The sequence below is a fragment of the Callithrix jacchus genome, chromosome 1, assembly GCF_049354715.1.
Source record: "Callithrix jacchus isolate 240 chromosome 1, calJac240_pri, whole genome shotgun sequence".
NCBI lineage: Eukaryota > Metazoa > Chordata > Mammalia > Primates > Cebidae > Callithrix > Callithrix jacchus.
In genome coordinates this window covers 87867312-87894776 of record NC_133502.1, presented here as the reverse complement: position 1 = coordinate 87894776, position 27465 = coordinate 87867312, and the positions used below count along the sequence as shown (strand labels likewise).

General features: G+C 37.3%; 1 protein-coding gene across 2 annotated transcripts in view; it reads left to right on the top strand.

Annotated features, from left to right (window-relative positions):
* Positions 1–27465, top strand: part of PGM5 (phosphoglucomutase 5) — a 186240-nt gene that overhangs the window by 14086 nt on the left and 144689 nt on the right. For both annotated transcript variants that reach the window (XM_035301748.3, XM_035301750.3), the window contains exons 2-6: positions 5511–5673; positions 12089–12235; positions 15075–15200; positions 19109–19299; positions 19899–20053. In XM_035301748.3, coding sequence (XP_035157639.2) covers positions 5511–5673; positions 12089–12235; positions 15075–15200; positions 19109–19299; positions 19899–20053 — 782 coding nt within the window. The remainder of the gene's footprint in view (positions 1–5510; positions 5674–12088; positions 12236–15074; positions 15201–19108; positions 19300–19898; positions 20054–27465) is intronic.

Below are 27465 nucleotides of genomic sequence, written 5' to 3'. Positions count from 1 at the left end.
CCATGATGGAAGTGGCCCAAATCACCCAATCTGCCACCAGGTAGCTGGCTGATCACGTGGGGAATGGTACCATAAGGAGACTCAGTATTGGCAGTAGCCATAGCCAGGTCAACCTTGGGGGGTGACAGTCCATGTTGTCGAGCCCATGCATAACCATCATGGCATTGGTATTAGACCATTCTTGCATTGCTATAAAGAACTACCTGAGGCTGGGTAATTTACAAATAAAAGAGGTTTAGTTAGCTCATGGTCCTGAAGACTGCACAAGCCTGGTGCCAGCATCTGCTTGGCTTCTGGCGAGGCCTCTGAAGCTTTCACTCATGGCAGACAAGAAAGTGGGAGCAGGCACACCACACAGCAAGATTGGGAACAAGAGAACAAGGGAGAAGGTGCCACATACTTTTAAACAAGCAGATCTCGTGTGAATTCAGAGTAAGAACACACTTAGCACCAAGGGCATGGTACTAAACCATTCAAGAGAGATTCACCCCATGATCTAAACACCTCCCACTGGGCCCCACCTCCAACACTAGGGATTACATTTCAACATGAGATTTGGAAGATACAAACATCTAAACCGTATCAGCCACTTTGCTCATGAACCCACTGGACAGTGACAGGAGTGGCTGGGGAAAGACACTCATAGACAACTGCAGGACTGGTCATCCTATTATTAAAATCCTCCTCTGCCCAGGTCACCTTGGTGAGTGTCCATATGGGACACACATATCTTCACAATTTTCCAGGTCTTACCTTGGAAGCCCCATCACCCACTCTCTCACATCTCCTCCAGTACTTATCCCTCAGATGATAGGACAATGTCCAGCAATACGTCTTCTCTCTGGTATCGATGGGTTAATGAGCATCTCACATAGGGAAAATTTCCAGATATCTAGAATTCTATCTTCTGTTAATTTTTCAATTATAACTAAAATATTTCAGGTTGAAATTTTATTCAATTGTAATTACTCACTTTAACCTTCTTAAACAGAATATAAATTACCTTTTTAAAAATAACAGAAATTTAATAAGATAAAAATTTATCTCTAATCTCTTCTACTTAACAAACTTTGAAGGTTTATTTCTGTATTTTTCTAAGTCCTTTCCCCAAAGTGTACATAATTTTATATTGTAATAGTGTAAAATAATTTTGTATTTGACATTTTTGATTTAGCATGAAAGTATCGTTTATGTTTCTTTCGCTACCACTTGAGAAAATATGGGTGGTTGTAACAAATAAACCTGAAATGTAGGCAATTTTTATTGCCTTAAAAACAATAGAATGTTATTTCTCACTCACACAATAGTTTAATGAGTATGTCCCTTGGGGGCAAAGACTCTTGTCTACCAAATGGGATAGGCACCCAGGTTTCTTTCCTCTTGTAACTCTGGCATTTCCTGGAGCCACATGATTGCCTGCATTGAATCTGTAGGAAGAGAAATAAGCAGTGTAGAGATGACATCTCTGCTTTCTGATATCCTCACACATTACTTCTGTTCTCATTCTCATACTAGTTTATCGCCCATGATCCAAATGTATCATGTGGCCACGCCTAGATGTAAGGGTGGTTTGGAAAATGTAGCCCCTGGCTGGGCAGCTGCTCCTCAGCATTGACTCTGTGCAATGGAAGGACACTGTAAGTTTTTACGAACTGCTAACCCAGTATGTCACTGCTCTACAATCTTCATAGTTTTCCCTTTAAATGGCTCAATAGAGAGAAAGTTTGGAAACAAATTTACAAATATTTTTCAGATGCTTGATTCTCCAGACTTGCTACTTGAGGGCAGTGACTAAATTATATTCAGTTCTATATCAGAAGTTTCTTCCATATTGCCTGTTTCGTGGTAGATACTGAATAAAGTGAGTTGAATAACTACATAAATTTTAGCAAGAGCATATGGAAAATAATTTATCATGGCTTTGGATAATAATATGGGTGTAATTATTGTCCTTTCTCTTTCCTGACTTGATTAATAGCACTGCTATCCATTAAGTTATTACAGGTTGAAAGCTGAGATGATTATTGATTCCTTTTCTCACTGCTTCTATATTAGTTACTTATTGCAGTGTAAGAAATTGCCATGAAACTTAGTGACTTAGTCAGGGCTCAATGGGGGCTAGAGGATCCACTGCAAGATGGCTCAGTCACTTGGTTGGCAAGGCGGTGCTGGCTGTTAGTCTCCCATCTCATCCTCCTCCTTTTGCTCCTGCCACTCTTCAAGGTATTTTTCCCAGAGCAGCCATTCATCATTCATTCTTTTTTCCCATTAATTAATTCAATAGATATTTATTATATAATTACCACATGCCAGATTTGTTCTACGTTCTTTGGATATAGCAGTGAAAAAAAAACAACAACACAGTACTTGGGTCTTATATACAGTGGGGGAATAAACATATAATATAGAAAATTAGATGGTAATGTTTGTGAGCACATATATTTAGTATCTCTCTCAGTTTCTGTGAGACAGGCGATGGGTATTCTGGCTTGGGAACTCACATGAGGGCATGGTTACATGTTGGTATTGCTTTGGTCATATGAAGGCTTGGTGGGTGCTGGAGGATCCATTGTGAGATGCTCAGTTCCTTGGCTGGCAAGGTGGAGCTGGCTGTTGTTGGCAGGTCTTCCTTCATCTTCATGGGGCTTCTTGAGTGTCCTCATGACATGAAGGCTGGCCTCTCACAGAACGAGCAGACCAAGAGAGCAGGGCACAAGTGTCCATGCCATTTATGGCCTCACTGTGGTCACACACAATCACTTCCGCAATATATACTGATTACCCAGATCTGCACCATTCAGTGTGGGAGGGGACTGCACAAAGGCACAAATACCAAAAGGCAAGGACACTGGAGCCATTTTGGAGGCTGTTTGCCACAGCTCCCCTCTTCCATATTCAAGTCCACCTGCATATTCTGTTCATCCTCCTTCCAAAAATACATCTCAAATAAAATGACTTATTTTAATTCCTGTTGGCTCTAGCCTAGTCTAAGATACTATAACACTAGACTTGATTACTCTCCCATCTGATCTTCCTCTTTCTGTATTTCTCCCAGAGAAGCTATTCATCATTCTTTCATTTTTCTCCATTAATCAATTCAACAAATATTTATTGTACACTTAACACATGCCAGATTTGTTTTAAGATCTTGGGATATAGCAGTGAAAAAAAAAAAAAGGAACCAGTCCTTGGTCTTACATACAGTGGGACAATAAACCAATAATATGAAATAGATGAGATGGTAATATGTGTGATACAGAAAATTAGCACGGCGAAGGAACTAGGAAGCAATAGAGAAGTTAGGGACTTCTGGCTATTGTATTATATAGGACTATCAAGGGTGCTATCTCTGATTAGCTTTCATTGAAACAGAAACCCAAAGGACATTAGAGGACAGATTAATATCTGAGCAAGTATTCTAAGCAGAGGAACAAGAAAATGCAAAGGCCCTGAGGCAGGATCATGTTTGGCTTCTTTGAGGAATAGCTGTTTTGTTCCCTTGTGGCTGGAACAGAAGAGGGAGGGCAGTGGAGAATGGTAGGTGAAGGGGTCAGATTATGTGGGGCCTTTCGACTATGATGAAGACTTTGGCTTTGTTTTAGGTTGGTGGGGGACAGGAAAAGGTATTAGAATGTTTTAGTGACTTGATGTGACTTAGTTTTTAATAGGACCATTTGGGCTGCTCAGTCCATGATGTTTAACAATGTAATCAGGTCACTTCCACTGTTTAAACCTTTCAATGGATTCCGATTGTACTTAGAATAAAATCTAAGCTCCCTTAGCTGTCATTATGTTATTAAAATTGACACTCCTTTATTTTCTATTACAGCAGTCTAATTCCTTCCTAATATGTACCACAGTAGTAACTATTTACTATTGCTTGTTTATAATCTGTCTCCTCTACTTGAAAATATTTACCCTGAGGATCTTGTAGATTTCCATACTAAACCATCCCAAGGCTGCTTTGTTTTTGAGCTTGTGTCTGGGTGTGCATGTGTTTCTTAATCTCTTGTATCTCTTTTTCCCCTGATCTCCCTGATTGTTATATTTGGTCAGTGACTGACATCTAGCAATGATGGTGCCAGGGCAACTTTGCTGTTAGACTGTATGTCAAAGTTTGTCTTGGCTTGTGGGTTATATCAGTACTTATTGAATGAATTATCTGAGAAGAGAGGAGAAGATCTTGTTAAAATACAAATTCTCATTCAGTAGGCCTTGGGTGGGCCTTGAGATTCTGCATTTCTTTTTCTTTTCTTTCTTTCTTTATTTTTTTCTTTTGAGACAGAGTCTTGCTCTGCCACAGAGGCTGGAGTGCAGTGGCACGATCTTGGCTCACTGCAACCTCTGCCTCCCAGGTTCAAGCAATTCTCCCACTTCAGCCTCCTGAGTATCTGGGACTACAGGCATGCTTGACTAATTTTTGTATTTTTAGTAGAGATAGGGTTTCACCATGTTGGCCAGGATGGTCTTGAACTCTGGATCTCCGGTGATCTGCCTGCCTCAGCCTCCCAAAGTGCTGGGATTTCAGGTGTGAGCCACCATGCCCAGTTGAGGTTCTGCATTTCCATCAAGCTTTCAGGTGATGCCCATGCTTCCAGGCCTTTGAGTAATAAGGGGGCTTGAGTAACAAGCTTGGCTGAACATTGGCATCACCTGTGGAGCTTTAAAACTACTAATGCTTGGCTTTACCCCAGAGATTGCAATATAATCTGTCTGGAATGCAGTCTGAGTACTGGGATTTTAAAAAGCTTCATAAGTGATTCTATTTTGTAGAAAGATTGAGAACTACTAGGTTGGATGATATTGAATCCAATTTTGAAACAAAGTGTGGCAATAAATGTTCTTCAGGGCTGTGTAGCTACCTTTTAAAAAATTCAGTTTTGTAGCTATAGAAAGAATCTGGCTGCATCCATGGATGACCTCCAGATCTCAGCTTAGCATGACTGGGTAATTTCTCCAATGTCACAGAACATGCTGTCACTTAACAGCAGAAAGAATTTCTACCTTCAGCAGAACAGTCATTCCTGAAGAGGACACTTAAAATATGCCTTCAGAGGATGAGGTTGTAGTAAATCAGGCTCCTTGCACTTGTTCTAATCTGAGCTTGTTCTAAGTTAGAGGAAGCAGAAGAAGCAGAGAAGAACCATTTATTTTTTTCTTGTAATCTCTAGCACACTCACATGCATAGTTACTGAGTCAGTACGAAACTAAGAACTTCTTGTGTGATTCAGGCTAACCCCTCAGTTATCAAAAGCAGATGTTTCAAACTACTGAAGATCAATAAGCCATATCCTATTTACAGATTAATAATAGACTACTACATGTGGGTGCTTCAAATGGTTTTAGAGACATTAGATAAGAGACAATGTCATAATTACTCCTCCACTGCCTCCCCTAATCTAAAGCCCACTCTGTTTCTTTTATCAAGTGATTGACCATATGTTAAGAGAGCCTGGAGCACTTTCCTTTAATCCTATACAACTGGATTGATTTTGTTTTCGATGGTTTAGATTGGACGACTGATTATTGGACAGAATGGCATCTTGTCGACACCTGCGGTCTCCTGCATTATCAGGAAGATCAAGGCAGCTGGTGGAATCATCCTAACAGCCAGCCACTGCCCTGGAGGACCAGGGGGAGAGTTTGGAGTGAAGTTTAATGTTGCCAATGGAGGTATGTGGTTCAGAATATGCCTTAAGAATCATGATTTCATTCCTCTTACATTACTATAGTCTTACAGTGAAGCTTTGATGATAGACAAGCAAGGTGGAGAGGATCTGGCTCAGAAAAATTTAGTGAGAAGCCCAAGGTAATCCAAAAAGGAAGTGGCATAATGGGCTTATGAACCCATTTGGGTGGTCTCCTGGTCCCCTGGACTCCTCAGCACAAACAACTGAATAGTTGATGCTTATCTGATGTGGAAGGACTCAGAATTTTAAAATTAAAACACCCCCTGAAGGTTAGACAATTTCCCTCATTTTACAGAAGAACAAATCAAAGCCCTGAGAGGCTGAGTTACTGCTGAAGGCCACAGGGTTGACCAGGGTCAGACTAATGATTTTTAGCCCGAATCCTGGGCTTTTTCCTACAGTGTTGACTTTCTCTCAAAATCGTAGAATTATTTTACTTTTTTTTATATTTACAGCAATTTACAGCTTTGGAGTTCTTAGTGGAAGGGGTGGGGTATATATATTTTGGGGTAAATTTCTTTTAAAAATTGAATACACAAAAAAATAGGAAGAATAATAAATAGATACCATGTACTCACTATCTTGTTTTTCTATTTTGCTTATCTTTTTTTTCTGAAGAATTTTAAAGCAAATTATAGCATGAGGACATTTCACACCTAAATATTTTTGTATGCATCTCTGAAAAAGAAAGACATATTGCTGCATGACCATATTAACATACCTAACAATAATAACACTCATTCTCCGATACCACCTGAAAACTATAGTCAGAATTTTCAATAATCCCCAAAATGTTTTTATTTATAGCTGTTTTATTCAAACCAGGATACATCTAAGGACAATGCATTTGCTTGGCAAGTCTCTTAAATCTCTTTTAATCTAGAACACTGAGTTTGCATGAATATGGGTACGAGCCAAATTTTAACCAGCAACAGTTATCATTATAAATTATTCCTGATCCCAGGCAAAACAGTGCATTCTGAAGGGAAAACTTATTATCTCTCCCTCCTTGCAGGCATTTTACACATTATCCAAATGAAGAAGTGTATTCATGTTGAATATTTAAAAACACAACATTGTAACCACAAAGAAGAAAACTAAACCACCAAACCACAAAGTTAGACAACAATGGAGGAAGATGGGAACAAATTATCTATAAAATAACCAGAAAACAATTAGCAAAATGGCAGGAGTAAGTCTTTACCTATCAATAATAACCATGCTTATACATGGATTAAACTCTCCAATCAAAAGATATAGCATGACTGAGTGCATTAAAAACAAGATCCAACTAGATGCTGCCTACAAGAGATCCATTTTAACTTTAGGAATAGGCATATACTGAAAGTAAAGGGATAGAAAGAGATATTCCATGAAAAGAGTTACCAAAAGAGAGCAGGGATCTGTACTTATATCAGATAAAACAGACTTCAGTAAAAAGCTGTTCCAAGAGACAAAGAAGGTCATGATTTAATGATAAAGTGGTCAACTTAGCAAGAGGACATAACAATTGTAAATATATATGCATCCAACCTGGAAGCACCTAAATATGTAAAGCAAATATTAATGGACATGAAGGAAGAAATACAGCAATATAACAATAGTTGGGGACTTCAGTACCTCACTTGCAACAATGGAGAGATCAACCAGCCAAAAAAATTAACAAGACAACACTAAATTTGAACTACACTTTAGACCAAATGGACTTACTAGACCTATATAGATCTTTTCATCCAACAGCAGCAGAATATACATTCTTCTTTAGCATACATGTAACGTTCTCCAGGATAGACTATATGTTAGGCCACAAAATAAATCTTAACAAATTCAAAAAGATTAAAATCATGTCTAGTATTATTTCTAACAACAATAATATGAAGCTAAAATCAGTAACAGGAGGAATCTTGGAAAATTTGCAAATATGTGGAAATTAAACAACATGCTTATGAAGAACTAATGCGTCAAAGATGGGTCAAAGAAGAAATCAAGAGGGAAATTAAAAAATATTTTGAGATTAATGACAATGGAAATACAATGTATCAAAACCTACAGTATGCAGCAAAGTCAGTTCTAAGAAAGAAGTTTATAGCAAGAAATGCCTACATTAAAAAAAGGAAAAAAATCTAAATAAATAGACTAAGATTATACCCCAAGGAGCTAAAGAAAGAACAAACTAAACCCAAAGTGAGCAAAAGGAAGGAAATAATGAAGATTATAACAGAAGTAAATAAAATGTAGTATAAACTACAGAAAATATAAATAAAATCAAAAGTTCGTTCTTTGAAAAAAATAAACTAAATCTACAAACTCCTAGCTAGACTGACTAAAAAAAGCAGACTCAAATAAATAAAATCAGAAATAAAAGCTGAGACATGGCAATAGATACCTCAGAAATAAAAATGATCATAAGGGATTATGATGAACAATTTTATGCTAACAAATTGGAGAGCCTAGAAGAAATGGATAAATTTCTAGAAAAAATAACCTATCAAGATTGAATTGGGAAGAAACAGAAAGTGTAAACTCTCCAACAACAAATAAAGAAGTTAAAGAAGTGATGAAAAACTTTCCAAAATAGAAAAGCCTAGGACCAGATGGCTTCATGGCTGAATTTTATCAAACATTCAAAGAATAATTATTATCAATACTTGTTAGACTCTTCCAAAAATTAGAGCTACGGGGAATACTTCCAAACACATTTTATGAGGCCAGCTTCACCTTGATACCTAAGCCAGACAGCATATGGTAAGAAAATAAAACCTCAGGCCAATATCTCTGATAAATATTGATGAAAGCCAAATTCAACAACACATCAAAGAAATTATGCATCATGACCAAGTGGGATTTATCCCTGACGTGCAAAACCTTACTCAACAGAGTGAAAGATAAAAACCACATGATCATCTCAATTGGTACAGGAAAGGTTTTTGACAAAGTTCAGCATTCTTTCTTGACAAAGACTCTTAACATTTTAGGTATAGAAGGAAAGTTTCTCTGCATAATAAAGGCCTTTTATGAGAAACCAACAGCTCACATAATAATCAATTGGGAACAACTGAAAACTTTTCCACAATCTAGTACATGGCAGGGATGCCCACTCTTGCTATTTCTATTCAACATAGTATTGGAAGTACTAGCAAGAGCAACCAGACATGAAAAATAAATAAAATCATCCAAATTGGAAAGGAAGAAGTAAAATTACCTCTATTTACAGATGACATGATCATGTCATATGTAGGGATTTGGGATTTCTATATATAGAAAATCCCAAAGATCACACATACACACACACACACTCTCTCTCTCTCTCTCTCTCTCTCTCTCTCTCTCTCTCTCTCTTTTAGAACTAATAAATGAATTCAGTAAGTTGCAAGATATAAAATCAACATACAACCATCAGTAGCATTTCTATACAGAAACAATGACCCAGCTGAAAAGAATGGAGAAAAGAATGCCATTTATAATAACATCAGAAACTACTTAGAAACAAATTTATTCAAGGAGGTGAAAGATTTGTAGATTGAAAACTACAAAAGATTGATGAAAGAGATTGTACAAGACGCAAATAAATGGAAAGATATCCTGTGCTCATGGATCATGGATCAAAAGCACTAATATTATAAGAACATTCACACTACCCAAAACAATATACAGATTTGACACAACTCCTATCAAAATTCCAATAACATCCTTCATGGAAATGCACAAACAATACTAAAATTTGTATGGAGCCACAAAAAAAACTAAGTAATGCTGAGGGGAAAAAAAAAAGTTGGAGGTATGACACTTGCTAATTTAAAATTACATTACAAAGCTAAAGTAATCTATTAATAATCATTACTAATCTAAAACACTATGGTACTGGCATAAAAACAGAAACATAGACCACTGGAACAGAATAAAGAGCCCAGAAATAAATCAAAGCATACATAGTCAACTAATTTTGAACCAGGGAACCAAGAGGACATACGGGAGAAAGAAAAAAACCAAAACCTCTTCAGTAAATGATGGCTGGGAAAATGAAAATGCAAAAGAATGAAATTGGACCCTTATCTTACACTATACACAGAAATAAACTAAAAATTAATAAAAGATCTAAATGTAAGATCTGAAACCATAAAACTCCTAGAAGAGAACATAGGGAAAAAGTTATTTGACATTGGCCTTGGCAGTGATTTCTTGGATATCACATCAAAAGCTCAGGCTACAAAAGCAAAAACAAATAAATGAGACTACAGCAAGTTAAAAAGCTTTTTAGCTTTTCCATTTTTCATTTATTTATTTTATGCACTTTAAAATCTCTGTTTGGATATTCTTTTTTAGCATTTTAAAATTTGTTTTCATATGAGTGCCTATAGATGCCATGTCCTTTAAAAAACATTTATTTTAATATATAATTGTACATAGTTTTGGGGTGCATATGATGAAAGTCAAGTGGAAGATATCAAGGAACTTGGAAATTGACAAGGAATTCGGAAGTTGTTGGTGAACTCCGAAGTTATCAACATGGATGGCTGAATGGCATCATAGACAATTATCTAGAGAGACAGTACTTATTTTACTTTTGGAAACCAGTGTGCTTTGGTATTAAAATTCAGGGACTTGAAAATGATGGACACAGCCAAAGAACATAGTGTGGTGCCTGGGGTGTAGTGAGATATTCATGCATTGTAATCTAGCAAGCACAAAATAATGCAAAAACTAAACAAGACGACCTATTCTTTAAGTTTTGTGAAGGGTAAAATATGGTAAGGAGTGAAACAAAGGGCTATGTTTATTTCTTTGAGGTCTTCACTTTTCCTACACAACAAGAAAGTTGTTGGTAAACTCTTCTGAGCTGTCTTCTTTCCCACTTAAAACAATAGGACTCTTGCTATTCTTTTTTATGAGCATTTATTGGGATATGGTGATGGTGCTACACTCTAAGACAGTGCTGTCCAACAGGAAAATATTGTGAGTCACGTACATATTTTAAATTTTTTAGTAGCCACGTTAAAAAAAGTGAAATTCGGCCAGGTGCAGTGGCTCACACCTGTAATCCCAGCACTTTGGGAGGCTGAGGCAGACAGATCACGAGGTCAGGAGTTCGAGACCAGCCTGGCCAACATGGTGAAACCTCCATCTCTACTAAAAAATACAAAAATTAGCTGGGCATGGTGGCGGGTGTCTGTAATCCTAGCTACTTGGGAGGCAGAGGCCGGAGAATGGCTTGAAGTTGGGAGGCAGAGTTTGCAGTGAGCCAAGACTGTGCCGTTGCACTCCAACCTGAAAGACAGAGCAAGACTCCATCTCCAGAAGAAAAAAAAAAGAGATCTGAAACAAGTGAAATTCACAATGTATTTTATTTAACCTACTATATCTACAATGTTATTATACCACGTCATTGATATAAAAAATATTAATTCAATCTACTACACTTTTCTACAAACTCTTCAAAATTTGGTGTGCATTTACAATTGCAGCACATCTCAACTTGACTAGCCACATTTAAAGTGCTCAACAACAAAATATAGCTAGTAACTATTGTATTGGACAGTGCAGTTCTACAGATTAAGATTATTTAAAAAATCAAGAAACAATCTTTGTTTAGTAGAAAGTTATAGTATAGTTGACAAGTAAGATTCATACAGAAAGCTATCTGTCATTTATACCTTAGATCTTTCGATCTACTTACTTGTTTCCCAAACAACCCCCAAAAACAAACAAAAACACCTAAAATGGCTTGCATTAAGATATACAAAGTAAAAAAGAGCAAAACCCCAAAAGGTGAACAAGTATTGATTTCATGTTTAATTTATTTGAAGTCTAACACTACTTGTCAATTTGACCTTCTGAGGAAATGCCTCATGTATTTTTAGTTGAGCTTCATTTTAGAAACTGGGAAGTAGCTAGAGATTTTGACTTGGGGAAAATAATTAACTTACCCTGCTAAGCTCACCCATCAATTAGGCAGCAGAGCTAGGAATAGAAAGCATGGTTTCCTCAAGGTGCACTGGGGAAACGAAACTGCAGTGTAAATCTGGAATCCCTCACTTCTGTCAAATGCATATCCTGTTTGTGTCTCATAGCCTGAATAAAGCTGATTACATAACTGGGTCTCCCTGGCAGGTGTGAAACTATTTTTAGGAAAGATGTGTCATTGCTTAGAAGTGGATTAAAGCAAACAAACAAACATGTGAGTTGTTAGTCTACACAGGACAGGTGAGGCTGACCAAATTTCCCCCATAGTGGATGAGTACAGTGTAAAAAATATCAAGGCTAATTGAACTATAAACCATTGATTGTTGTTAAGAGAACAAATGAATCTTGCTCTGCCTGGTGGAGGAGGATGGTAACATTTCTCTGTTTGCAATTCATGAGACTTTTAAAAACATGTATATTTGGTGTTCAAATTTTAGGTCCTGCACCAGATGTTGTCTCAGACAAAATCTACCAGATCAGCAAAACAATTGAGGAATATGCTATATGTCCTGATCTCCGAATTGACCTATCTCGACTAGGAAGACAAGAATTTGACCTAGAGAATAAATTCAAACCATTCAGAGGTAACAGATTTTATTTGAACAAGTCAGAGTAACCATGTGGATGGGGCTGACTGGTTTCTGTAGGGAAGTACACCCATAAAAATTATTGCATTGTCAACCTCATGGGTGGCTCTTGATAAATATGTGTAAATTGAACATGGTATAGAGAGAAGACATGAGAGCAGCCAAGATATTCAGAACTGGAAACTGTCAAAAACCACTTACCAAACTTAATATCATTTTCAACATAGGAGAAGTTTTATGGTTGACTCCATTATAGCATTCTGAGAATAGGCTGTAAATTGCCAAAACTTGTCTAAGCAGTTAAGGTGAAGATGCTGGAATGCCTTAGCTAGTTAAGAAGAAACATAGCAAGTCAGTGGGGTCATGTATCAGCTTATTGAATGCACAATTATCGATCACCTGCCCTATACCAAGAACTGTGTTAGGAGATTTTACAAAGGAAGTCAGTAACTACCAAATATATTTAGGCAAATGATACAAAAATTAAAGAACCAAATGATATTGTCAAAAATATTATCTTATATTGTAAAGGAAATACAACTTCTACAGTACTCAGAAAATAGCTTTTTATTTTGTAGGTTAATTTTAAACCATATAATGACAATATTAATACCATGTATGTGCACATCATTTTTCCTCTCATATTTTATCCTGTTGCTCTTTCCTAGAAGGCATCTAATAGCAATAGATCTAACATCTCTTCTTTTTTAGTGTTCCTATAAGCTTGAATACAGTTTGTGTTAAAATAGTATCCTCATTTTAGAAGTATTTAACTTAGTCAAAACGATGAAATACCTGGTTCATGTCCATGTGATATTTTGGAGACAGAGAAAAGCTTAAGATGGATTGTGTGGGGGTCACAGTATTGGCCCAATGTACCAAATCTTTCTTGGGAAGTTTTGAGTCAGTTGTTTGCTTAGGTAGTGAGCAGAAATTTATAGAGAGCCATGATGCTTACTGGAAGCAACAGTGCCTGCTTTTGTTAATCTAGCTGGGAGAATGCTCAGGCATATACATGCACACACATGGGATGGCTGGACAATTGAAGGCAAGGGATACATTATATTAAGCAAAATTATTTCAATATGCTGATTACATATGCTTAGAAGGACTGGGCTTATTTTTGGTATCTTCACAATTTTTATAGTTGTCCAAGAGACTCGAATCTCCATGAGCTCTCATTCAGGCTCATTGTGGCAGCCACATTGCTATTTGCATGAGGTTTCTAAAATGTTAGCAATTCCAGGACATGGGTGGAGGGATTCCCTGGCTTCCAAGAATATGGAGATAATCGATAATTTATGTGCTATAGTCTCACTGGTTCAAGTGTTAAGTAAAGCTTGCGTTAATTGAAAACAAGTAAGTCCTTTGCATTTCACTTTAAAGTGTCACGTGCAAGAACTATTAGATGTGAATTTTCAGTTTTTGCTGACTTCTTGCTCCCTCCTTTTTTGTATTTGTTTGGTACTGTATATTATCTACTGTAAATACCAAATGTATTTAGGCAATTGGTTCAAGAACTGAAGAACCAGAAATTGTCAAAAAATATTATCCTATAATGTAGAGTGAGTAAAACTTCCCAAGTACTCAGAGCATAACGTTTTAGCCTACAGATTAATTTTTTATGGTGGCAAAATATACCTAACAAAATTTACTGTTTTAACCACTGTTAGGTGTACACTTTAATTACTTTATAGATTATTATGCTCATGTGAAAAGATAATTTAAAAGTATCCATGTTAAAAATATAATTACATTTGAATGGACACATAGATTACATTGACTTAAGTGCAAGAAAAAATATTTTTAGATATGTATTTGACCAGAGAAGGGATGATATTATATGGCATATTAAGGTGTCATCCATTAAATATCACAGCTGGATTTGCTAAAAATTACTGAAAGTGTACCATTTTTGGTAATATCTTCAGTGCAAGTTTGAAATATTTCAGGGTTCCAAAGTAGTATGTATTTGAAAAATTTGAAAGCAATATACATAAGTTTCAAAATTTAGCTATGAATTTAAAAAGCAGGGCTCCTGAACAAATTTTAGCACCTAAATAATTGAATATTTACTACTTCTTAGGAAAGTACTTTCTGAGCATTAATTATATACTGATTGACAAGTATGAAAAATGTAATGTATTCTGGGCTTTTTGGTATGTCAAAGAAATGAATAAAACTTTTTGGATTCCTGGTTACCGGATAGTACTAGAGAATGGAGGACATTTGTGTTTAATGAGAATTTCTAGATATTTGCCATTCACTTGTAAATTGGGTGCCAGTTTGGGCATGAAAGAGATTTCATGCAAACTCAGGAATGTATTCATCACCAATTCTGCATTGAATCTAGTAGGAACAATGGCATTTGGAAAATAGGGGTCACTACTGAGGTCACTTGCTGATTTGCTTCATACCAGCTGAGTCAGTCTTTGGCCAACCCCCACAGGAAAGGCAACTGGATATGCCAAAATGCCTCTAAGCATTCAGATGTGTGCTATGAGCATTTTTGAGGGGAGGGAAAGTGAGGGCAGGAGTAACGGGGTACATTTTTATCTTAATATATTCTTGTAGTTGATTTTTTCCTTGCAAAGAAGAATTTATAGCTTGTATCATTTACACTCATTGAGCATCTGAAAAGTTTGTAGTATCTTGATTGTGCCTTGATCTGTAATTTTTGTCAACAAATGGGCACTTTACTTCCCACATCATGTGTGGGGAGATGATGGGGTTATGATCAAAATTTCATACTGCTAAGGTAGTGCTTCTTTTTATGCTTCCAAGTATCTTTCATGGGTACAGTCGATGATATTTTCCTTGGTTTTTCTATCTTTAGTGGAGATAGTGGACCCAGTGGATATCTATCTCAACCTCCTTCGGACTGTCTTGGACTTTCATGCCATCAAGAGCTTGCTGACTGGGCCCAGCCAATTGAAGATTCGAGTTGATGCGATGCATGGAGGTAAGTTCATCTTTTCTCCAAATCAGGAGGCAAGAAATACTGAGACCTCTACACATGTTGGGTTTTGGAGGTTAAGAGGAAAGTTGGATTCATAGATAGTCATACAACATGTGTGTGTTCAGATATTTGGAATGCTCTGGAAAACTTCAGGGCTCATTTCTGTCTTTTGATGTAAATGAAAACAAAAGTTGAACACATGAGTTTGAGGCTATGCATGTATGAGTGTGGAGTACAGTAAAAGTGCTATTTATTTGATCGTATGCATGGCATAAACAGTCAAGTAAATAGTCAAGATTTATTATGAAAAGAATCTTACCCAACTCCTGTCTTTCCCCCATTTCTTACCTTCCAGAATTAAACTTTTTCATTTTTTTTCAGCCCTTTCTTTTTTGTATTATCTCCCTATCATTAAATATTATGAATATACAGACCCTTGTTGATTTTTCAGTTTTGAGCATTACTGAATTCATACTATAAAAACTGGAGCTGTAGCTCTTTTTCACCCTCTCCACCTGCCAAATCCAAGCATGCTTCCTTAATTAGATCATCAGTTTGGCAAGATCAGTATCTAGTGTTTACATTACCAAAACACTGCTGAGCCATGCAATATGCTAGAATTATATTTCCTTTATAGTACAACTTTTTGATTTCCTTGGAAATAGCAATTGCCTTGTTTTCTCATTGCTTGGTTTTAATCAAGTGTATTTACCACTCTTAATCCTCAAGCTCTCCCCCAGTGTCTAAATCTTCCTTCACTTCATTTTCCTGGAGGCTTTGGTCTGCCCCACTCTGCACTGGTTGCTCTCTGAGCATGCTGTCATCATGGAATCTCCCTTTATCATCATGGTAGCAATTGTTTTTACACATGTCTTATGTTAAATGTCCTATTTACTGGTTTCTTTGTCTGCCACCTTGATTTATTCTTACAATTTGGAGGAACACATTCTCCAAGAACTCAGTGAGAGAAAGCTCATAGTAGGTAAATATTTTGCGTCATTGTGTATCTGAAAAGGTCTTTTATTCTGTACGCACTCTTGATTAATATTTGTCTGATATGGAAATCTAAGTTGGATATGATTTTCCTTCAGAAGTTTGAGGACACTGCTCCACTGTGTTATAGATATTATATTGAACTTGAGAAATCCAATGCTGTTCTGATTTTATCCATTGTGTTTCCGTTTTCTTCTCTGGAAGCTTTTAGGAGCTTTGACGTGCCTTCAGTGTTCCTGTTTTACAATAATGGATCTCAGTGTGGGACTCTATCTCTATGATGTTGAACACCTGATGGACCCTTGCAGACTGAACACTTGTGCCCTTTAATTCTGGAAAAGTTTTTGAATTACTATTGAGTAACTATTCTGGTTATTGTTCCTGCTGAACTGATCCTTTAATTATTCTATTTCCCCTTCTCCTTCCCAATTTTTTATATCTTTATTTTGTTCTACTTTCTGGAAATTTCCTTGACTTTATCTTCCAGTCCTTCCATTAGGATTTTCAGTTCTACCATTATATTTTTAATTTTCCAAAACTTTTGTTTGTATGTTCCAAAGATTCTCTTTTTTAAAAATAGCATCCTAGTTATGTTTCATGGATACTATATCTTTTTAAACTTAGGTATACTGAGGTATAATTTATATATGGTAAAACTCACTCCTGGTTGGTCAAACCTTATCAAACTATATACATATACATATGCAGTGGTTACATATACAGTCATGTAACCACTATCACAATCAAGATAGAATATTCCCATCACCCCAGGTAGCTTTTTGCAGCCCTTTGTAGTCAAACCTCTCCCCTTATCCTCAGCCCCTGGCAACCACTCATCTGCTTTCTGACCCCATAGTTTTTCATTTTCCAGAAAGTTATATAAATGGAAGCATACAACATGTTGCCTTTTGTTTCAAGCTTCCCTCACTCAGCATAAGGATTCTGAGATACGTTCTTGGTGTTGCATGTCTCAGTAGTTGTTGCTTGTTACTGCTGAGTATGATTTCATTACGTTGTTGATATACCACAATTTGTTTATCCATGCACTGGTTGATGAAAATTAGGTTTCTTTTTCTTCTAGTTGTTGACTATTACAAAGAAAGATACTGTGAACATTCATGAACAAGTCTATATGTTTCCATTTGTCTTGGGTAAACATCTAGGAATGGGATTGCTGAGTCATATGATACAGGTATATTTACCTTTATAAGAAATGGCCAAACCATTTTCCAAAATACCTGTACCATTTGCACCACTGGCAGTGTATGAGGGCTCCAGTTTATCTGTATCTGCACCAGTACTTGGTACTGTCAGTCTTTTCCATTTTAGCCACTCTACTCTATCTTGTTAATCTCTATTAGGTTATTACTAATATATTTTAAAAAGTTTTCTTCTCCCTGTATCATTTCTGTTTCTTCCAGATTTCTCTTTACTTTTTGTTTATGTTTACCTCATTTTAAATACATTCCTCAAAATTTTGATGATTCTTGGCTTTCTGGCATATTTAAGAATGAGGCACTAAAAACCTGCTGGGGGCTCTGAGCCTGCTGAGGTCTTCTCCTCCATGGGCTTTACTCCAAAGGCTTCTGGCTAGGCTGTTCTGTTCTTTCTTATTGGGCTGATCAAACTCCTCAGGAAAAAAACTTTCTGGTTCTTGCCTTAGCATTATCTGGCCTACAGGAAAGACAGCTTTGCTTCTTTTTCCAAATAGTATGAGCAATGTTTCTGGGCTTCAGCCTCATTGCCTGGCTTAAATTGTATATCCACCTTTGGATCAATTACTCTGTCTAGGAGATGGAGGACACTGATTGGGCAGACCTAGGTCACCTCCTTAGCCTTGGGGAAGTGGGATTTAGCCATACGCAACCCCATGAACTGAGATAGGGAAGATAGTATTTCTCCAACAGAAATCCCAAATGCTGTATCCAGAGGAAGGGGAAATGTGTGCTGGGCAGGCACAATCAATTAGATGATTGTGTTTTGTATTGGTGGAAAATGAGTGGAAAGCAATATCTCTCAGACATTTCAGCTAGGAGGATTATGTGCTGTTCCCCAAATGTGCCTTGTGTTGTACCTCAGGCTCTGTTCCCTTGCTCATAATGTGCCTTCTGTTTAGATGGGCTTCCCACTTCAAACCCAAATGCTTGTCAACTTTATATTATTCCTTCAAGTTCTGCCAGAAATGCTGCTTCTTCCTTGAAGTCTTATGTGTGGTTATTGCTTCTCTTAAGCCATTGGATATGATTATTTCATCAACGTGCATTGTTTGGTCTTACCACGGCAGTCATTGATCTGCAGCTTTGATTCATCCCACTACTAGATTACAAGTCCAGGAATGTAGAAACTATATGCTTTGCATCCCTTCAATATGATGCCTTCATTTCCTAGCAGAGCAGTTCCATGTTAGGCACTTCATAATGTTCATTGAACTGGAAAATACTATTCCTTGGCATTTATTTTGGTGAAATGTGCTTGTTTTTATATGCTTCAGTGGCTTACAGTGTTTAATTATATACTTGGCAGAGTCCAGATGATTGCAGAGACAAAGAACATTGCTAGAGCCCTTTAATGCTTTTGAGTATATTTAGCTAAAGGTTTTCAAACATGAAAAGCAACAATGAATCATTATTATGTAGCTGATTTCTTTCTGGCAACATTTTAGAGAAGTTATAGGAGAAAAAATTTCTGTAATGAGATGATTGAATACATCTTGAGTATTCCCAACACAGTAACTGGCACGTAGTAGGTGCTCAATAAATAATTAAAGCAAATATGGTTCTATATTGTGTCTTCAAAAAGCCTGTAAATTTATCTTTTTCTTCTGGGTTTTTAAATGGTGTTTCCTATACTATTCAGAACAAAATACTCTGAGAAGAAGGTTCTGCAAATATTTCATATTGCTGTGTATCTGTTTTTAGTTATGGGACCTTATGTGAGAAAAGTTCTGTGTGATGAGCTGGGGGCCCCAGCCAATTCTGCAATAAACTGTGTTCCTCTGGAAGACTTTGGAGGGCAGCATCCTGACCCAAACCTGACATATGCAACGACTCTTCTGGAAGCCATGAAAGGAGGAGAATATGGATTTGGAGCTGCATTTGATGCTGATGGGGTAAGTGGGAAAGCTCTCTTTCTGCTGACCTTTTGACTATATAATGAGCCGTACACTAGAAAGCAGAGAATGAACACATCTGGAGCTAACATGTATGGGACATGGGTGCCCTAACTGGCTTTGCATCTGCTCTTCTGTTTAATGGCTAAGTATTGCAATTAAATAGTGATTACTTTTTTTAGTTCCAGATTTACTTTAAGGCATAAAAAGGTTGTTTATTTAAAATATATATTATTCAATAAATCTTTATTTATGGCTGGTGTTGTGTAAAGCACCATGTTAAGAAATTAGCTATTTCTGCAAGAACCATTGTTCTTTATTACATTTAGGAGAAAGAAAGAATTAAGTATTGGGGGCTTCTAAACCTTGAGGTAGTCATCCACATTTCAACAGGTGCAACATATTCCTGATGTGTCAAGATTCTGGGCCCTTGATACTCAGGGATTTAGAAGAATGTTTCCCATGCTCTCTTCGGCCTCATTCAAGTTGTTAGGTTGTTAAATGTAAGATGGCAGTAAAGTGGATTCTGATGATTATGGGAATGGGCTGCTAGCAGCAGATGCTTCTGTCTGATCATTTTCACACATTCCTTCCTACAGGACCGTTATATGATCCTAGGCCAAAATGGCTTCTTTGTGAGCCCTTCTGACTCCCTGGCCATCATTGCTGCCAACCTGTCTTGCATTCCGTATTTTCGTCAGATGGGGATCCGTGGATTTGGGAGGAGTATGCCAACCAGCACAGCCCTGGACAGGTAAGCAAGGATGTCACTGTGAAAAACTTTATGGTACACTTGTGACATCAATGTTTCCTTTGTTGGTTGCTGGGACTCATTCTCCCCTGCTCCATCTGGGAATGTGCTGAAAGCATGAAAACATGGTATAGTGTACTGGGTAGAAGCTGGAAAATCAGGTGGCCTGAGCATAATTCTTTGTTCTGCCACTTACTAGCCATGGGAATTTAGGAGCCTTATTTAATCTCTGTGCCTCAGTTTTCTTATCTGTAAAATGTGGATAATAATAATAGTATCTTCATATGGATTGTTACAAAGTCCAAATGAGGTGTTTCATGTAGAACATTTAACATGGTGCCTGGTACATATTAAATATGACATAAATGTTTAGCAACAAAACGTATTCATTTGAAAGTATGTATGTATAAGTGAGGGGAAAAAGCATAGGTTTTGAGGTCAGATTATATTATGTTCAAATGCTGGCTTATAGCCTTATTAGCTCTGTACAAATAGAAAAATAATACTTCATAGGTTTGTTGTAAGAATGAAATGAGACAGTACATGGAAAGTACCCAAGAAGGAGTCACTCAGTAGGGCTCTAACTAACCCTATTAGGATCACTTATGTCCCATATCCAGTTGTTCTAATACTATTTTAAAAAAAGAATTTTCTTTCCCCTGAATAGCCAAGGCTATTTACCTTTATTAAAAATCTGTTGACCATATATATGTGGATTTATTTCAGGATTCTCTGTTCTGTATCACTGATCTATCTGTTGATTCTTATGTAAATATTACACTGAAAATAGTTTCCAGCATGTTTTCCTTCTTTGTCAAACTAAAGGAAAATTATATATTCTAGGTCCTCCGCATTTTATTTCATTTTAAAACCAACATCTCAATTTCTACCAGAACCTATTGGGATTTTGATTGGGATTATGATGAATCTATAGAGCCATTTGGGGAGAATTGTATTTTAATAATATTGAGTCTTCTAATACATGAATGTGGTATATCTCTATTTAGGTTTTCATTAATTTCTCTTACATGTATTTTATTACTTTTAATGTAGAGATCTTACACAATTTTTGTTAATTTTGGGGGGGTATTTTCTTTATTTTGATGCTATTGTAAATGTTTTATACATTTAATTTTCCAATTATTTGCTGGTATATTTTTTGCAAATAGACCTTGTATTCTTCAGTAGAGGGGAGAAGAATCACCTACATTTTAGATGCCTCCCACTCTACTTGTCTCCCTGAGATGATATGGACATCAAGTCCATGAAGATGAACTAAACTCAGTTTAAAATTCTTGCCTAGCAGCACCAGAGTGGTATGTGATTCCATGTTTTCTCCCATTTACTTTTGCTTACACCCTTCCTTTAAAAAGAAAAAAAAAGACTCCATAGGGAACAAAGAAAAATGGGACCATTTTTAGAAATTGAGAACTCAGGGTCATATGGGATCCTGAGAGCTCTGTAGGCTATTTAATAATACGGGAGTATATTTAACCCTTCCATTTATATAGAATCTTATAATTTAGAAAGAATTTGTACACCTATCATCTCACTTGATCTTTGTAATAATTTCTTGAGGTAAGTGGGATAGGCATTACCCTTCCCATAGTAAAGATGTTGAACCAATGATCAGAGAGTTTAAGTGACTTGTACAAGGTCACACAGTGAATTAGAAATTCACGCAGGATTTGAAAGTAGGTCTTCCGATAATAGGGTATTACTGTGTCTGCCCAGTAGCTATAATTGGAGCAAAAGGGTCCCTGATAAACAAGTTGAGAATATTGTCCAACTCCCCCAGGGGCTAGCCAGTAACCTTCCTAACCATGGCTAGGGGTGGCTAGTTGTATTCTGACAACAAAAACCATTTGTCCTTGTTTCATGTGGAAATTTCCCAGTAGTTCTTGATTTCACTTTACCCACCCCCTTCCTCATAAATCTCTGTTTCAGTCAGAAACCAAAGGCCTTGCTTAGAAATTTCGCAAAGGACCTGTTCTGATACAGAAGTGACCATTTAAAAGGATTATTCATGCTTGCTGGTTGGGATTCAGAATTCTGTGGGGCTCTGACATGGTCATTTGTTCTGGGTATTTGATCTGCTGTGTAGGTCCCAGGTGGATTCTCATGATGGACACTTTATACGCTTCTTTCTTCCTAGGTAAAATTAATGCAGCTTCAAAATTTTGACCTTGACAGTGGTTTCCCATATAGCTTATTTTGTTTAAATTAGTAAAATTATAGGAATGTGCCCATAAATGTCAGGCCCTGGAAGAATAATAACTGAGGACAGAGTTGAGACCCATTAAATGACACACTTGCCTAAACTCCTGGGATTCCAGAATAAGGGTAGGCCTGTACCCTTGAGGCTGATGAATTATTCAGACAAATTTTCATTGTTCACAGATAACTGTGGTTACCCAAGGGAAGAGTTTCAGAGTCTTTAATTTCTACTCTTACAGTGCCACTAAAAGAAGGATTCCATTTACCCCAGAATAATACAGTTTCAGCCTTGAAAATGGCATTCTTTTGGGGCTTTGTCACTCTAAATGTGTCTGATTTGTGGTCACAGATGAATCTGTGTTGCTGAAATATTTTGGTTCAAATGATTTCAGAAGTAAAACACATTTAAAGTATGTTTGTGGCCTGAGGTCCATCTCCACCCCATGTGGAGCTATTAAATAATCCTTCATGTCATCATCCTTTAATAATATTTATGAAGCACCCATCTGTGCTTGGGGCAGTGCCGAATACTGTGCAAAACAAGGCAAACACATAGACTCAAGCCCTACTCACTAGACATATTTACAGTTTCAAACAAGGCTAGCATCCTTGAATATATCCCAAGAAGCCACATCTAAGAAGTATGTTTTGACTATGAGGAAGGCCATCCAAGGTCCACCACCCATAAATATGGTGATGAAAGGATTAGTGCTCATCTACCCTCTATTTGCTCTTTTTCTACACTTATGGTTCACCATGTATCCACTCAAGAAATATTTATTAAGGACCTCCTATGTCCTAGACACCACCCATGGTGGTGCTTACATCCAAGTGGGAAGACAAAGAATAACATGTAAGGAAAACAGAAACACAGATTGTAACATAGGCTAGGGGAAATGAACTTGGTACAATACTCATCAGTGGGTATGGAGCATCTTGCTTAGATGGGAGACCCAGGGAAGGACTCTTGGAGGAGATTAGGGAAAGGACCAAAGATCAGAAACAGGCATCTGGACCTGACTGTGATGCTGGGATTAGGAATGATACCCATACATGTGAAAACACTTATTCCTCAGAATGTAGTCTATAGCTATTTGTTGCCAATCCCCAATCTACAACATGTACTATAACTTTATCTTGAACATACTCAGCTCATCATTGGAATCCAGACAGTGTTAATCCTGCAAGTATGCAAGTATCTACTGATCTGCCGTGACCTCGATTCTTACCGCATCCTTTAGATCTGTGCTGTTTCATCTCCCAGATTGTTCATGATGGATGACAGTGGTGGGAGAGATAGTGATGTGAGCTAATATCTAATTACTCAGTCTCCCATGCATTGCTTCTGCTACAGAATGATGGGAATTATTTTGCTTTAGCAGATAAACATGTTCAAATGTAACCTATATTAAAATAAAAGAAAAAAAGAAGAAAGTCCTTTATCATATAAGTTATTGCCCTGAAACTCTGTATAGCTGATTCAGTTAGGATCAAGGTGGGAGAGAGACGGCATCCTCAAAGAGGGCTTACTAAAGAGAATTTAGTAATAGTAACTTAATTACCTGGTCTAAGATATGGGTGAAGTTAAGGAAACAAAAACAAAAAACCCACAAAAACCAAACAAACAACAGCAACAGCAACAACAACAACAAAACAAAAAACCAAGAAGGAATGGGGAGGTACCTTAGCACCAGCAATAGCAGAAAGCTGTTAATACCCCTAAAACTAAGAAGGGTCCAGGGGAGGGATCAGGGTAACCATAGCCTAGTGAGGTCTAGAGTTGTGAAAGGTGGGCTGTCAGGAACTGAACTTAGCAGGGAAAGAGAAATACCCCAACTTGTCTCTATTCTCACCCTCCAACCTCCTGCTGGTGCCTCCTATAAGCAAATTATGCTGGAAGCCAGACGGCAGCCTATGGAGTTCCATCTCCTAGGGAAGAGAACAGGCCATTTAATGAAGTGGAGATTTTGGGGTAGAAGGTGACAAAGTGCCACCAGCATAACTGGCACAATGGCTCATTTTTTTGCTAATTTCTACTTGCTTATGTCCTAGTCTTCTCATCTTTTCTCTTTTTTTGGACCTCAGGCATAGAGAGTTGAGTTCATCATACTCATCATTGAACAATTCTTTCATAATTGGTCTGATGTAAGGCTCATTTCTGATTACTTTAAAAAAGATAATGCATTTCTATTCTCTCTGTTTGACTGCCCCACCATAGACAACCACACATAAATGTGTTTCTTGGGTAGCCTTTTGTTTGTGTATATATATTTTTGTATATGTTTTTACTTAATGTAACTAGTACTATTTAAAAGATAGTATTTAATTTCTTATCTTTTTTCCACTAAAGACCACATAGGAAGATCCTCTCAATGGCTGTATGTCCATTGAGGGTGTTGCTTCTGCTGCTGCTCCATGAGAGCCTCGTGATATTTTGCCTCTTGATTCCCTCAGCAGTGATCACTCAGACTGCTTCTCACTTCCTATTGCAGTGAATAATGCTGAACAGGCACCCTGTGGATGTGTGTGAGAGTCTCTTTAACATGTATATTCAGAAGGATGATTGTTGGGCCAGAGGGGTTGTCTATACTTAATTTGGTCAATTTTGACTAAACATTGTCAGATTGCACTCCAGAATGCCCATCTCTCACCTGATTTTCCAAACAGTCTTTAAGTTTCTGTATCTTCAAATCCAGGCCAACACTCTATGTTGTCTAGCTTTCTAATTTTAATCCAGTAGATGAGATACAGAGTAACATATTGCACTTTTAGTTTTTCATTTCTCACATTACTAATGAGCTTGAACATCTCTTCATACGCTTGAGAAATTTGGGAGTTTCCTTTTTTATTAATTGCCTATTCCTGTCTTTGACCATTTTTTTTTTTTTCGATTTAGGGTTCTTCTTTTTAGTCTGATGCATTTGCAGAAGTTCCTTGGATATCCTAGGATATTAGACCCATGTCAGTTTTAGGCACTTCTAATTTTCATCTTTAATCTTTATACACAATTTTACTCTGATTTTGATATTCAAGTTGATATCAGTAGACATATCTGTTATAGACAACTCAAATTTAACATGTATAAATAAGAAACTTTTCTAATTTTTCCTGAAAATTGTTTTTCCTGTGTTTAGTCTCTGAGTCACCTATTATCTAAATAATAAACCTAGGAATAATCCTGGACTTCTAATTCTCCCTCATTCTAGATGTATCACTAATCCCTGGGTTTTGTTACAGAGATCCCTTAAATGTTTTAAAATCATTATTTCTTCTCCATTCTCACTTCTCCTTTAGGTTCTCATGATCTTTTGCTTGGACTATTGTAATGGTCAAACTGTTCCCACTTCCTCTAGACTTCTTCATTTCACCTTCTGTACTATCCCAAGGGCAGTTGCTCTAAAGCAGAAAGTCACGCATTTTCTTCCCTTGTTTAAAATTGGTTGGTGGGCTTTGAATGCCTGCAGAAGATTCCATCTCCTGATTATACTGACATGCATAATCTCCTGATTATAAACACTTCACTCCTGTGACATTCTTTTTTTTTTGAGACGAAGTTTCGCTCTTGTCACCCAGGCTGGAGTGCAATGGCGCGATCTCGGCTCACCGCAACCTCCGCCTCCTGGGTTCAGGCAATTCTCCTGCCTCAGCCTCCCGAGTAGCTGGGATTACAGGCACGCACCACCATGCCCAGCTAATTTTTTGTATTTTTAGTAGAGACGGGGTTTCACCATGTTGTCCAGGATAGTCTCGATTTCTTGACCTCGTGATCCACCTGTCTCGGCCTCCCAAAGTGCTGGAATTACAGGCTTGAGCCACCGCACCCGGCCTACTCCTGTGACATTCTTATCCTGCCCTCTAAGCATGTTATGCTGCTTACAGCTCCCCAAATTCAATACCCTCACATTTCTGTGCCTTTGCACACATTTATGTCCCTGAAATGTCTCCCCTTTGCCCCACCTCATCCCACTTTGTTCTTCCTTATCTTTTATGGCTTGAGTCAAGCATCCCCTTGTCAGTAAGTCCTTTGTTAGCATGTTCCTTCCATCCAAACAGATATTTCAAAAAGTTAACTACTATGAGCTATCAACATGCTTCTTTTGACTTTTGTACAAAGAGAAATTTGGTGATGCTATTACTTGGTTGCAAAAGAAAACATACCCACATAATAAGAAAAAAATGAATGATGCATAATGACCCAATTTCCTTTGGAAGTAATAAAACTATGCCTGATTTTTGGTTTTCATTTACCTTTAGGTGAGTTTGTAATGAGTTGGATTTTTAGTAATGATATGTGGGTACTGATGCTCTTAGCAAATACAACTTAATCAAGGTGAAATGAAAGGAAGCAACTGCATGGTAGTTATTTCCTTGTTGAGAATTAAAAACTCTCCACAGCCTGAACTTAAGGTCAAGGTTGTTTATTCCTTGCCCTGGCAAATAGAATGAGGACTGGATTTATTACCAAGACATTTACAAGATGCATAATGTGGCCTTCCTTTATGGTTTGTGTGTTGACCTGTTGGAAAGGATGCTGAGACTGGTTTAAGTTTGTTACTGTGTGTTTCTAAGAGTTGGTGTCTAATGGGAAAGTGATCTCATGTCTATAGTTAGTAAAGATTATTCACATATTAACTGTAGAGTGAGAGGAATAACTTGTTAACACTTAAGGCTATAAACCACAGGAAATTTGGAGATACTGGATAAATCCTCTTGGAAATGCTGGATAAATCATCTTTTGTTCAAGTTTTCTGAGCCAGCTTGGGTTTCTGCTATCTGAGTTGGTCAGAAAAACACTTAGATGAGCATTAATAACCCAAGTGCTAAAATATATAGTCATCATCACCCTTCCATGAGAACCGAAAGATGAACATTTTTAGGAAGTCAGCTCTCTTTTATCTTCTGTATTTTTAGGGACTCTTTGACACTCAGATTCTGTCTCTGGAAGGGCATTGTCATTGTTTAGGGTGTCCAGCAGCCTATTTTCAGCCCTTCCACTGATGTGGCCTTTCTTGGTCTAAACAAGTCACTTTGACCAGTGGTGGATGGATCTAGTACTGAAGGAAGCTCCTTAACATCACCCTGTGTGATTAGGGATTCAAGGCGTTTTAAGCTAGGGTTTCAATGCCACTGAGTCTCAGTGCCACCCAGTCTCGACTATGTGGCATGCAGTTGTTATCTGGTGGGAACATCAACTTCAT